Consider the following 13,035-nt stretch of genomic DNA (forward strand, 5'->3'; position numbering starts at 1 on the left):
TATGGCTGAAAGCTGCCCTGTTACTAACTGCTGTATACATCAAAAAACCCTTTACATAATTTTGTTTGGAAGACATTTCCCCACAATATTGAAAACACTAAGCTGGTCATATACCCCAGCTTTCCCCAAAACTAAAGTGTTCAAGCAGCCAAAATGTATCCTCAAGAGAGCTTCTGGCATTTCCCAGCACATACAATTCTTACATTAGACCGTATGTCAACTCTAGGTCCAAAACAATGTCACTGTAGACATACCATATAATAGGTGGATACTGAAGAATTACTGCCTGTACGCTGTATATAAAGCATTTCTCACTCTTTAAAATCATTTTCATATTGCTGCCCTCTAATCACCACTTGAGACCAGCCACCTCATTTTACAGAGGGCAAAACTGACCAGACAGATATTGTCCGCTAGCCAGTCATCAATGGCGGGGCAGGGCGGGGTCTGGAAGGACCCACAGCTCAGCACTCTGCCCACCAAACCCAGAGCCACCTGAACACAGGCAGAATCACACGTGGGAACCCTCCTTCTTCTTTCTGACTACCAAGGCTACCTGACAGCCCTAACCTAAAGCTAAGCTTTGAAATCAGAAAACCCAAATGCCCTTTTTTCAGCATTCTCAGTAAGCGAAGGCATTAGGCATGATAACCTGAGCAGACACCAGACTACTCATTCCCTAGAGAAAAAGTAACATATCCTTATTTCACTGGATGCCAAAGGATGAGCCAGACCTGACAGCACCCGGGGATCAGATGTACTGAAAGATCACTGACTCTTTCTGCTGTGCTATTTCTGATAATAACCACAGTATCTAAGACAGCTGCTGAAAGACCACACCAGGTATTACGGATATAACTAGGCCTTTCAGGGTATTCTGAAAGACCATCTGCACTGAGTTTTAAAGCTTGGTCTTCTTAGAATCACTAGCTTCAAGTATCATCAGTATCAGCCTAACTGCATTAGTCCATCTAAAACTAGAGAAAACACTTATTTAATAATTATAAGTCATGCCTTAAATGTCTTAAAAATCAAAGCATTAAAAAATATTAGGCCAAATGAATTGTACACATGCCTATACACAGATTACAGATAAGTTTTTGTTTTTTTATTGTCTAACATGCAGAAAAATACTATGCTAAAGAAACTCCTTCTTCCTTCTTATTTTTCTCCTAATCTTATTGGAGATTAATGAATGAAGACGAAAACCTTTAATTTTACAAAAGTAAAATTAAGACCCTCCTGGACTCTTAATCTCAATTTGTTTCAAACAAGAAAACTCTTTGTTTTCTACCTGAGGATAATTTAACAAGCAAAGCATACAACCCAGGAGGGAGGGAGGGAGGGAGGGAGAGAGCGAGGAAGGGAGAGACCCTAAGTACCAAGCATCCTTACCTGGAAAGGGTAGTGCTTAATAGTCAGGTACTCAGCCAGGATATCCAACATCCTCACCATCTGAGAGAAGATAAGGACTCTGTTTCCTCTTTCTCGAAGTCTTGTCAACAGTTTATCTAATAGAATCAGCTTCCCACTGCTCCTGATCAGGGACTGAAGAACAAAAAGACACGATCATGATCAACCGGCTACTTCAATCTGCCCTTCACCTCTAAGAGCTCATATTTTTAAAATCATCTTAAAGCTTCTGGAAGGCTTCTGCAATCTAGCTGACAAGCAATCCCTGAAATGGTCTTTACCTGGTATCTGTGACAATATACTTTCCAGACTTTTCCTAGCTATTTGGTTTTCCTCACCTGTTTTTAAAGCTTCTTTTGATGCTCCTTGAAGAGCCATCAAGAGGAAAAGGAGCGTTGTGAGTAAAAGCATCTACAGAAATTAAACTGTCCATAAGAAACTAATTACAAACAAGGCAGGCACACACCAGAAGAACCTCCTGTCCGTTCTCCCTTTCATTTTCCTCAGGGGGTTTGATCAGGTGACAGTGGTTACAGCATTTCTTCAGCTCCATCACAATATTAAGGAAACCAGATGTGCTGCCTCTCGTTCCTTTGGCAAGAGCCTTGTAATTCCTGGTCAGAATCCATCTGCAAGTCAAGACAATAATTATATTATCAGATGCAACGAAAGAGAACAGGGTATACCAGAAGATTATAAAAGGAGACACTATGGCTGAGGGCATGGGGGCGGAGGGGAACTGAAACGGCAAGGAAGGGCGCTCTATCTCCTGCCTCCTGCCACCCAGGCAGGAGCCCTCACACATCTCCAGAGTCAAGCCACTCAACATCCGATCCGGTCTTCACCCTGGCTGAGCACAGGGATATCAAGAGAGGATGATGGCAACAGAAAATCTGATGCGGGATGCAGGGAGCTCAATGATTAAGGTGCTCTGGGACAACCTACAGGGATGGGACAGGCTGGGAGGCAGGAGGGAGATGCAAGAGGGGACACGTGTATACCTATGACTGACTGACACTGATGTATGGCAGAGACAAACACAATATCCTCCAATTGAAAGTAAATACTATTTTAGAAAGCCAAGGCAAAAAAAAAAAATATATATATATATAGACACTAGAACATATATTACATTTATGTATTTTACATAAACAATGACTGTCACTGAAGCTGTCTTTAATATAGTATAAAAGTAGAAATTAAGCTATCACAAATTAGAAAATCACTTAAATAAATGAGATATATCAAAAACGGAAACTACATATCCATTTAAATTGTGTAAAAGGGAGTTTTACAGAATACAGTGTTCATGATGAGTGTGTTTTCTCAGTTTGGAAAGAAGGGAGGACGGAGTGCATGAATATTCACACATATCCAAATAAGCTCTAACCACAAACCCCAAACTATGAGAAACACTTTTCTTCTACACTGTGAAATTTCTTTACACTTTCAGCAACCACATGTTTTAGGAACCCATCTCAAAGAGGGACGCTCAAAGACTATAGCACTATTTATAAAAGGCAGGTATTCAGAACTATCCAAATGGCTATCACTAGGGGACGAGTAACAAACTTCCCCACAGACCCACTATGCAGCTGTAAACAGGAAAGGTTGTCTGCCTTTGTCCACTACTGTGCAGTGTCCCCAGCACAGCTGTCTGGCATCACTAAGTGAAAAAAGTAAGGTACAGAAAAATGCACAGGGTGCTACCATCTGTACAAGAAGAGAAAGGCCAGAAGAAGCTAGCGTGTATCTGCTTCTATTTTAAACATTAAAAATAAAGGAAAAGATAAACGTTAAGCCTTTTAAATATAACAGTAATCATTACCTAAGGAGAAGAGAAACTGGAATGGCGGAGACAAGGGAAGGCTGGTCTTTGAACAGGCCAGACCTGACAGTTTTAGCTTTGGAGTTCTGCTAACTGTTGTAAGTAATCATCAACAACAGTAAACAGACCAATTCCTTAAAAATGAATTTCCCTCTCTCCGACCATAAATAAACTGCTATAAATACGACCATAAATAAACTGCTATTTAAATCTGTGTTGAGACTTCACTAAAAAAGGCAGTTTACCTGCCAGTTCTCTCTCTCATGTCTTCCTGGCACTGATCTTAATCCCATTTGGGCCTGACTCAGCCCATGACTTACTTGTAATACTGTTTCTGAAGGGCTGACATCTCTACTCTGAGAATCTGTTCCACTTTGGCAGGAAGAGATTTCTCTACATCTTTCTTCACTCTCCGGAGAAGGAAAGGCTCTAGCACCTTATGAAGACTCTGATAGCCATTCTCTCTCCCTTTCCCATGGTCTTCTTCAAAATCTTCCCAGAATTCAAACCTAGAGATAAAACAGAACAGTGTTACTCAATTACACAGAAGAAAAAAAAAAAATTTTTTCCCAATTAAAATTTCTTTTTTAAGGAACCAACTAGAAAACCTGTTAAAAAAAAATGAGTCTTCCCTATAAGGATAAATAAATTTTATCTTTCATTAGCTCTTGAATACAAGAGCAGGGAAAACAAAAAGGCAAGGGAAAATCAACTGAATCAATTTTGCAAGTCTATACTGGATAACAGCAGGTTTCCGATTCTGAGACTGGATTCAGGGTTCACAAAGTATTTCAGTAAATCATGCAATTAGTACATAAGTAACAAGTTATTGTGATAAAATGTTAGGCAGAAAATTAATCATAAGCTATCATTCAATAAGCTGCAATTTACAGGGAAAACAATATTCAGAGACAAAAGAATAATTAGTCGTGATATCAGAGCTGTCACCAAATGTAAAAACTATATCGTTTCCATCAGTCATCCTTACTGCCCACAGATTTAAAAGTTAATAGATCATAATGACAATCAACAACACAACCCCTAGATAAGAAGAATGATGTAAGTGATACAAATTTAATACTAACAGAACTTGGAGGCACAAAATTTATTAATGAAATTTAAAAACATGTCACCCATAACAAATTCTGCCTGAACTCTACAGATCAAAGTTTCTCCTGTGTAAATATTAATTCAACCATCTTTGGATCACTAAAGGACCTGTGGCAGAAATTCAGTATGGGACACTATGATGAAAGCTCTTTCAAACATAAAAATTGAAGAAGTTTCTTTCATGGGGCTTAGAAAAATATACTCTGACTTGCCACATGAAAGCCAACAAAGCACTTGGAAGAAGCTGCTTAGTTTTGTGTACAGACTGAAGCTCAGTGGATGAGATCCTGCCCACAGTCTGCAGTCTGCCTTCCAACACCAGGATGCCCTGCTGTGCTGAGGTCAGTCAAGTCCCGGAATTATAAATTCAGGACTCGACACTACCTAGAGCTACCATGTAATGAGATCTCTGATAAGAGAGAAAGCCAAAGACAGCAAATGCCAGCTCTGCCACTGGGCACAAGGATGTTAACTGTCTGCTGCCACTTCTGATCTCAGGAATGGCCAAGCATGTCATCGGGCACCAGGAGCATCAGTTTCAAGCCCAGTGACACCTGGTAATGCCTGAAACCACCATGTTCAGAGAGGCAGAGAAAACAACCTTTAGAGGTAGAGATCTGAGAATACCATTAAAGCTTCTCCCTCAACACACCAAAGGCACACTGTATTTGGCCATACTGCTATGAAAATAAATTGAAGAATTAAAACTGATAAGAAGATTAAAAGGAACAATGTAAAAACTGAGCTATCTCAACAGCATCTCAATGCAAAATATATGAGGCAACTGGAAATGAAAGCCCATTCCTATACATTAGGCTACTTTCTGAAGAGCTGGGAGATAAATAATTTCAAGAGAATGTTTTAATTTACATAACACATTATAATTAAAACTACACTAGTCTAAAAAACTTTTAAATAATAAACTTTTTTTTTAAAACAAGACTTACTGGTCCTACTGTTTTAGGCAACAAATATTTTCATCCACCTAGTGTATTCTTACTGCATTAAAGGAGTTAATATGAGATATTATTTCTTAGATATATACTAAATTATTTACAAACTGCCTATGGCTGCTTTCTGTCTATATAGCAGGTGAGTAGTTGTGACAGAGACCACATGCCTAGTTGAAATGTTTACTACCAAGTTCTTAAAGAAAAATTTGCTGGTCCACGCACTGGACAACTGTCAGTTTGTAATACGATGGATATAAAAGGTATACCATCATCATGGTGAACTTATGATGATACCACATCACAGTCTAAAGAGTCACTATTTTAACTATTCCTCTGTTAATCAACTTCTGTATTTAAAACATGCCTCTCACCAAAGCAGAAGCAATTCTGCATTTTCCAGACCTTGGGATTTTGGATAAACAGAAGCTCACTCTAGTGAGGAACAACAAAGAAGAAAATTAAATCAAAGTAGGGAGAATAGTATACTAGAAGTCCTGTGATAAATATGTGAAAGGAAAAGTGCAAAATAAATTCACAGACTGGACTAGACAGCAGAAGCAAAACAGCAGCAGCAAAACACGGAGAGGTAAAGCCTCTGAAAATACTCTATCAAACTGAGGTATTTTGTAGTGTGGGTATGAAAGACACATTTGCACAGGACTATGTGTATACGCTGAATTCTTTGATGTAGTCATAGCTCTTTCTCACTTTAAAAGCAAGCCCCATACTTTGCAAAAACACTACATACAAACACAGTGGCTCAATGATACATATCTCTAGTAAGGGTAGTAACCACATACAGTAGGGGTAGGCTCCTGGTCAGAGTCGCTATGCAGAAAAGGTGATTGGATGACTCTGCACAAAGGAAATACCATTACACTTGGTTAAAAAGAACACTAACTTTTGGATGCTGTGAACAATGGCCTATCACAGTTGAGGAAGGGAAAGTTTCGAAGTTATGTGAGTAAACCTCTCTTCTGTACAATGACATTTCTTCAGTGGATCACCTCCTTAAAAGGAACAAACGGTTGCAGAGAGCCGTAATGACCCTCAGGACCCACCACAAAGGGTAGGGGAAAAGTGCTTCACAGAATTTGTTGTCAACACAGCAAGCTCAGACAGAAATAAAGGAAAATCTAGACTCCTTAACTAAAGGATTTCCTTTTTATACATGCACCTTTGTGAAAAATGATTTTTTTAAATGTCTGAAAATAATGTTTTAAAAACAGACTTTACAAAGAGAAAAAGCTCTCTTGCACATACACCTGCTGATACACACACACACACAGCGTGCATCTCTTAACTCCAATCCATCCTCCAATAATTATCCAACTGGCCACATGGAAAACTTTGGCAAACACTAACTGAATGATCACCTCTAGTAGAAAAAAGTAATTCAAAGTTCCTCTCTTCAATTATAAAAACAAAAACATAAAACTTTTTTCCAAAATGTAGCCCATGCTGGGTAGGATGCTGCAGTTGCTTAAGAGTAACAAAAAATTAATGATGACCATTTAGGAGTCGAAATCCCTACCATCCACTTCACTAGCCAAGTACAAAGGACAAATCTTAGCTAGCCATTTACGGGAGGAAACTAAGCATCACATTTCTTTCTCTAGAATATGAGCATGTAAGTTCCCACAGGCCTCAAGGCTCCTTCTATGCAGAATGCTTCAACTTCATCTCTATGGTTCTATGAAGAATGCACTATTTCTCTTTAGAATTTGAAGTTTAAAGGACATGGGCCCGTGTCACAGAAGACCAGAGACTGATCTCAGTCTATCCACTTATTAACCATATGATATGAGACACATCGATCTCAGTCTATCCACTTATTAACCATATGATACGAGACACAATTTCATCATCTCTCTAAGATGGCATATTCTCACTACAGTCTGAGGCTAAACACACACAGTATATCAAAAGTCAGATACAAGAAAACAATATGAAAACTCTAAAGTAAATACACTTGAAAATTCTCCTATGCGTTTCAGAAACAAAGATAACTAATAAGGGATACCTCCACTGTTTCTAAACTTTCATTCATCATCTGTTTCATAGCACGCACATTTTGAAAAACACACTGTATAAAAACATGGGCTTCTGCTAATACATGACAGACAGGGTATTCATTACAGAAGGGACAATAGAATGTTTAAAAAGAGAAGGGGGAAAATGCCTCCCTCCTCAAAAAGGTGACTGATACTGACTTACAGAGCTCTGTGGGAGGAACAGAGCATCCAGGTGAGCAGCATGTGGGACAGGCGAAAGATCAGCAATGGGACGGGGCAGGGAGGGTGGAGGACGGCAGAATGAGCAATGCAGGGAGACAGCAGGAACTCTCGTGTAGTGCTTCTCAACTGGTGGTGACTTTACCCCTCTGGGGGACACTCGGCAACGTCTGGAGACATTTTTGGTTGTCACAACTGAGGAGGGGGGGGGCACTCCTGGCATGGAGTAGGCAGTGGCCACGGATGCTGAACACCATAAAATGCAAAGGAGAGCCAACCCCCACTTTGTGAAAAAAGAATTATCCAGCCCAAAGTGTCAACAGTGCTGAGGTTCAGAAACCCTGTTCCAAGAGAAGGCAGAGGAAGGAGGGGTATAGAGGGGCCTCCACTCTCACAAGCATACTGTAGTGAGGATGCCTGCAGAAAAAGGAAATAGTCTAACCTGTTCTACTAACTGCTGTAGTAATAGCATAATCAGAGGAGTCAAGTTACTCCGTCTTCTGAGGAGTCTTAAACTATTCTTCCAAACTAAAGGTGAAAAGAGAACAGCACAGAAAAATGAAGACAGAATTTGTGGGTAGAAGGCCTGCTTTACAAGAAATACTAAAAAGAGCCCTTCAGGCCTGACTGACACCTGATGGCAACTTCACTACACAAGAAGAAATGAAGATCATTAAAAAATGATAAAGTAAACTGGTAAATATGTAAGACTGTGTAAATACATTTTCTTAATTTCCTTTAAACACAAGCCTGAATAAAGCAATAATTTATTCACTGTATTCTTGGGTTTACAACAAGGAAGGAAGAGAAAACAGAGCTATACTGCAGAAAAGTTGCTATATTTTACCAGAATTAAATCAGTATTAATTTTAAGAATATTTTGATAAGATGTATACTAAAAACCTTGGAGCAACCACTAAAAAACTATTTGTTGCAACAAACGACGTCAGCAAAGAAGAAACAAAGGAACAAAAAGAAATAAGACATATAGAGGGAAAACATGAGAGACATAAATCCAACCATATCAATAATTCTATTAAATGTGAACGAACTAAGTACTCCAATCAAAAGGCAGACACTACCTTACTAGAGAAAAAGGAAAATCCAACTACATGCTGTCTGCAGGAGACACATTGCAGACTCAAAGAAGGAAACAGGATGAAGGCAAACAATGGGCGATGGTGTGCTGTGCAGACAGTTACCAGGAGAGCGAGGAGCTAGAGACCAGAACAGACCCGAAGAGCGACCAGTATCACTGGAGGTGAAGAGGGCTGGCTATGACGGTTAACAAGGCAGAAAAATCAGGAGCAGAGAACAAATACTGGTCTGGCCAAAAAGTTCATTTAGATTTTCCTGTACGACATTATGGGAAAACTCAAGTGAACTTTTTAGTCAACCCAACATAAATGTGGGAGAAGGCAATGGCACCCCACTCCAGTACTCTTGCCTGGAAAATCCCATGGACAGAGGAGCCCGGTAGGCTGTAGTTCATGGGGTCGCGAAGAGTTGGACACAACTGAGTGACTTCGCTTTCGCTTTTCACTTTCATGCATTGGAGAAGGAAATGGCAACCCACTCCAGAGTTCTTGCCTGGAGAATCCCAGGGATAGGAAAGCCTGGTGGGTTGCCATCTTATGGGGTCACAGAGAGTGGGACACGACTGAAGCGACTTAGCAGCAGCAGCAGCAACATAAATGTGCACACATCTAACAACAGAACCCCCAAACTGACAGAATTCAAAGAAGTAGGTCGTTCAACAACTATAGTTAAATATTAAAATACTTCACTCAATTACTGATAGAACAACTACACATGGAGTCAGCAAGAGTCAGCAAGATATACAGGAGGAAGACTTAACAAATGTGACTTAACAGACACAGAATTCCACCCAACAAAAGCAGAATAAACATTCTTTTCAAGTATACATGGGATATTCTCAAAAATAAAGAAACATACTAAACTATATAACAAATAATTCATTTAAAGCATGTGCTCTAAGACAGAAGTAAACTACAAATCATTTGGAAAATAACACACTTTAAAAAAAAAGAAACCCATGCACAAAAGAAGAAATCAAAAGAGCAATTCAAAAACAGGTGAAAATGAATTAAAGCAAAAACAGAAGATAGGGACATGTATGGCCTGCAGCTACAGCAGTACATGGAGGGAATCTATGTCTTTAAGCACCTATACTGGGAAAGTGAAGAAAAGGTCTTAAATCAATAACCTAAACTTCCATCTCAAGAAAAGAGAAAACAAGAAAACTAAATGAAAAGCACAGGGAGACAGTAGTAAAAATGAGAGCGGAAATAAGGGAAATTCTAAATAGAAAAAGACAAAACAAACCAATAACGTCCAAAGCTGGTGTCTTTGAAAACAGCCCCAATATTGTTAACTTTTACCTATTATAAAAAGGCCAAGTTATAAGACACAAACTACCATAATCAAAGTATTATTTAGATCAGTATTGATCCTTGAAAAATTAAAAGGATTATGAGGAAATACTAGCTTTATGCCAACAAATTAAACAATTTAGATGAAATAAACTAATTCTTAGACACAAATTAACAAAACAAAACAAAGTCAAGATGAAACAGAAAACCTGAATAGATCTATTAACTAGGAATGGAAATAGTCATTAAAAATTTTCTCACAAAGAAAAGCCAAAGCTCACAAGGCAACAGTGGCAAGTCCTGTCAAATATTTTTTAAAGTAATGCAAACCTTAACAAACTGTCTCAGAAAATCAAGGAGGGAATCCTGTGCAATTCATTCTAAGATCCTGGTATCAAAGCCAGAAAGACATCACTAAGACAAAAAACAAACCAGAGAAACTAGATACCTCAGAAACAAAAACGGAAAAATCTTTAACAAAGTATTAGCAAACTGAATCCAGAAACATATAAAAAGGATTCAACATTATGATCAAGTCAGATTTATCCCAGGAATGAAAGGCTGGCGGTATCTAGAAAGTAACTAATGCTATAACCACATGGGCAGAATACAGAACAAACACCGTACGGTCACCTCCACAGGCGCAGAAGAGCAACACCCGGCAAAATCCAACACAACTCAAGAGTTTGTAAGGAGTCTTCAGAAACTAGGACCCAAGAAAATTTCCTCAGCCTAATGAAGGGCACCTAACAAAAATTCTGTAACATCCTACTCCCACCAATTCTGCTCAACATGGGAAATTCTAGCCAATACAATAAGGCAAGAAATAAAAGGCATCTACCTACACTGGACGAATGAGGTACTACAGCCTTTACTTAAGAGAAGATGTCAGTCTAGTAAAGAACTTCAGTCTAGACCACTTGTAAGAAATCAAAAACCTCTTCAACTCATGAAGGGTGCCGCATGGCACAGCAGAAGGATGTGCACTCGTCTTTTTCAGAGAGAACACCAAAATCGCAACTGGCTGCTGAACAGCCATTCACAGGAACATGCTGGAACACAACAAGATACCCCATGTCCAAGGACAAAGGAGAACAAGGCAAACGATTTAACTTAAAACGGGTGAAAGCCTGAACAGACATATCACCAGAGATACACTAATGGCTAATGAACACATGAAAAGATGTTCAGCATTATTAGCCATTATAGAAATGCAAGTCAGAACACAATGAGATATCACTATTTACCCACCAGAATGGCTAGAATCCAGAAGATTGACAATACCCCAAGTATCAGTGATGATAGAAATGAAAAACTTCAAACATTCTGATGGGAATGTAAAATGGCACAGTCTCTTTGGAAAACAGCCGGTAGCTTCTTAAGAAGTTAAAATATACTTTATGAATAACCCAGCAATTCCACTCCCATGGATACAGTCATTAACAAAATAGCCCCAAACATCTATCAACTGGTGACTGGATATGTGTAGAATGGAATATGACTCCATAATAAGAGAATAACTCCTAATAAATTCTATAACATGGGCGAATCTCAAAATAATTATGCTAAGTAAAAGAAGCCCAAAACAAAAGATTACTTATCAGGATTCAATTTAGATGAAATTTTTAGAAAAGGTACATCTCTAGAGATGAAAACTGTTTAGTGACTGCCTAAGGCTAGAAGTTGAAGCAGAGATTAACTACAAACAGGCAAGAAGGAATTTTTTGCAGTGAGAAACATATTCTAAAGGTAGACTGTGGGGATGGCTGCACAGTTCTATAAATTTACTTTAAAAAGTTGGTTTGTATACTTAAAATGGTACATTCTATGGTTGTTGCTGTTCAGTCATCCAGTCGTGTCTGACTCTTTGCAACCCCATGGACTGCAGCACGCCAGGCCTCCCTGTCCCTCACCATCTCCCGTACCACATTCTATGGTACATACATTATATTCCAATAGGCTGCTTCCTTGCACCATCCAAAACATGCCTTGCTCAGTTTATGGCACAGAGTAAGCACTCAAGTCTTCTCCAAATTTAAAAAAAAAAAAAAATGTGGAGCATTTATCTATTAATTTGACAATTCTTAATTGAACTGTTCACTGCATGTCATGTACTATTCTAGGTCTGTGGGCCACAGATGAATAAATAAACAAGATCCCTGCTACTTCTGAATCAAACAGGGTATGGAAGATAAGCATGTCCAATAAGAACTCCAGGTTCGCTGGTCATATAAGCTAAGGCAAAGATATTAATAAGTTACTTCTCATCTGAAGATGAGGAGAAAGAACATTCCAGACAAGAAGAATAGCAATGCTTGGACCCACCCGTATATGTGCACGTTATCTTTGACAAAAGAGGCAAGAATATACGATGGGAAAAGGCCAGTTTCTTCAACAAGTGGTGCTGGAAGTGGACAGCTATGTGCAGAAAAATGAAATTAGAGCACTTCCTAACACCACACACAAAGATAAACTTGAAATGGATCAAAGACCTAAATGTAAGACCAGAAGCCGTAAAACTCTTAGAAGAAAACATAGGTGGAACGCTGTATGACATAAATCATGGCAAGATCCTTTATGACCCACCTCCTAGAATCATGGAAATAAAAACAAAATCATTAAGTGGGACCTAATTAGACTTAAAAGCTTTTGCACAGCAAAGGAAACTATAATCAAAGTGAAAAGACAACCTTCAGAATAGGAGAAAATAATAGCAAATGAAACAACTGACAAAGAATTAATTTCCAAAATATACAAGCAGCTCATACAATACTCAATACCAGAAAAACAAACAACCCAATCAAAAAGTGGGCAGAAAGATCTGAACAGACATTTCTCCAAAGAAGACATACAAATGGCCAATAAACGTAGGAAGAGATGCTCAACATCACTCATTATTAGAGAAATGCAAATCAAAACCACAAGGAGGTTTCACCTCACCACAGACAGAATGGCCATCATCAAAAAATCCACAAACAAGTACTGGAGAGGCTGTGGAGAAAAGGGGACATTCCCGCACCGCTGGTGGGGATGTAAACTGACACAGCCACTATAGAAGACAGTGTGAGGATTCCTTTAAAAACTAGGAATAAAACCACCATGTG

General features: G+C 38.9%; 1 protein-coding gene across 21 annotated transcripts in view; it reads right to left on the minus strand.

Moving 5' to 3' along the window:
- Nucleotides 1-13,035, minus strand: part of CHD2 (chromodomain helicase DNA binding protein 2) — a 111,709-nt gene that overhangs the window by 49,325 nt on the left and 49,349 nt on the right. For 20 of the 21 annotated variants that reach the window (XR_006056797.2, XM_060401572.1, XM_060401566.1 and 17 more), the window contains 3 exons: nucleotides 3,562-3,750; nucleotides 1,880-2,042; nucleotides 1,396-1,548 (listed from right to left, as the gene is read on the minus strand). Coding sequence is in view for 20 of the 21 variants with exons in the window: in XM_060401572.1 (XP_060257555.1) it covers nucleotides 1,396-1,548; nucleotides 1,880-2,042; nucleotides 3,562-3,750 (505 nt within the window). In the remaining variant the exon portion in view is untranslated. Of the gene's footprint in view, nucleotides 1-1,395; nucleotides 1,549-1,879; nucleotides 2,043-3,561; nucleotides 3,751-13,035 lie in introns of those variants that run through there. The other variant, XM_042235061.2, reaches the window with a different exon arrangement.

This window comes from Ovis aries, chromosome 18, assembly GCF_016772045.2.
Source record: "Ovis aries strain OAR_USU_Benz2616 breed Rambouillet chromosome 18, ARS-UI_Ramb_v3.0, whole genome shotgun sequence".
NCBI classification, from domain to species: domain Eukaryota; kingdom Metazoa; phylum Chordata; class Mammalia; order Artiodactyla; family Bovidae; genus Ovis; species Ovis aries.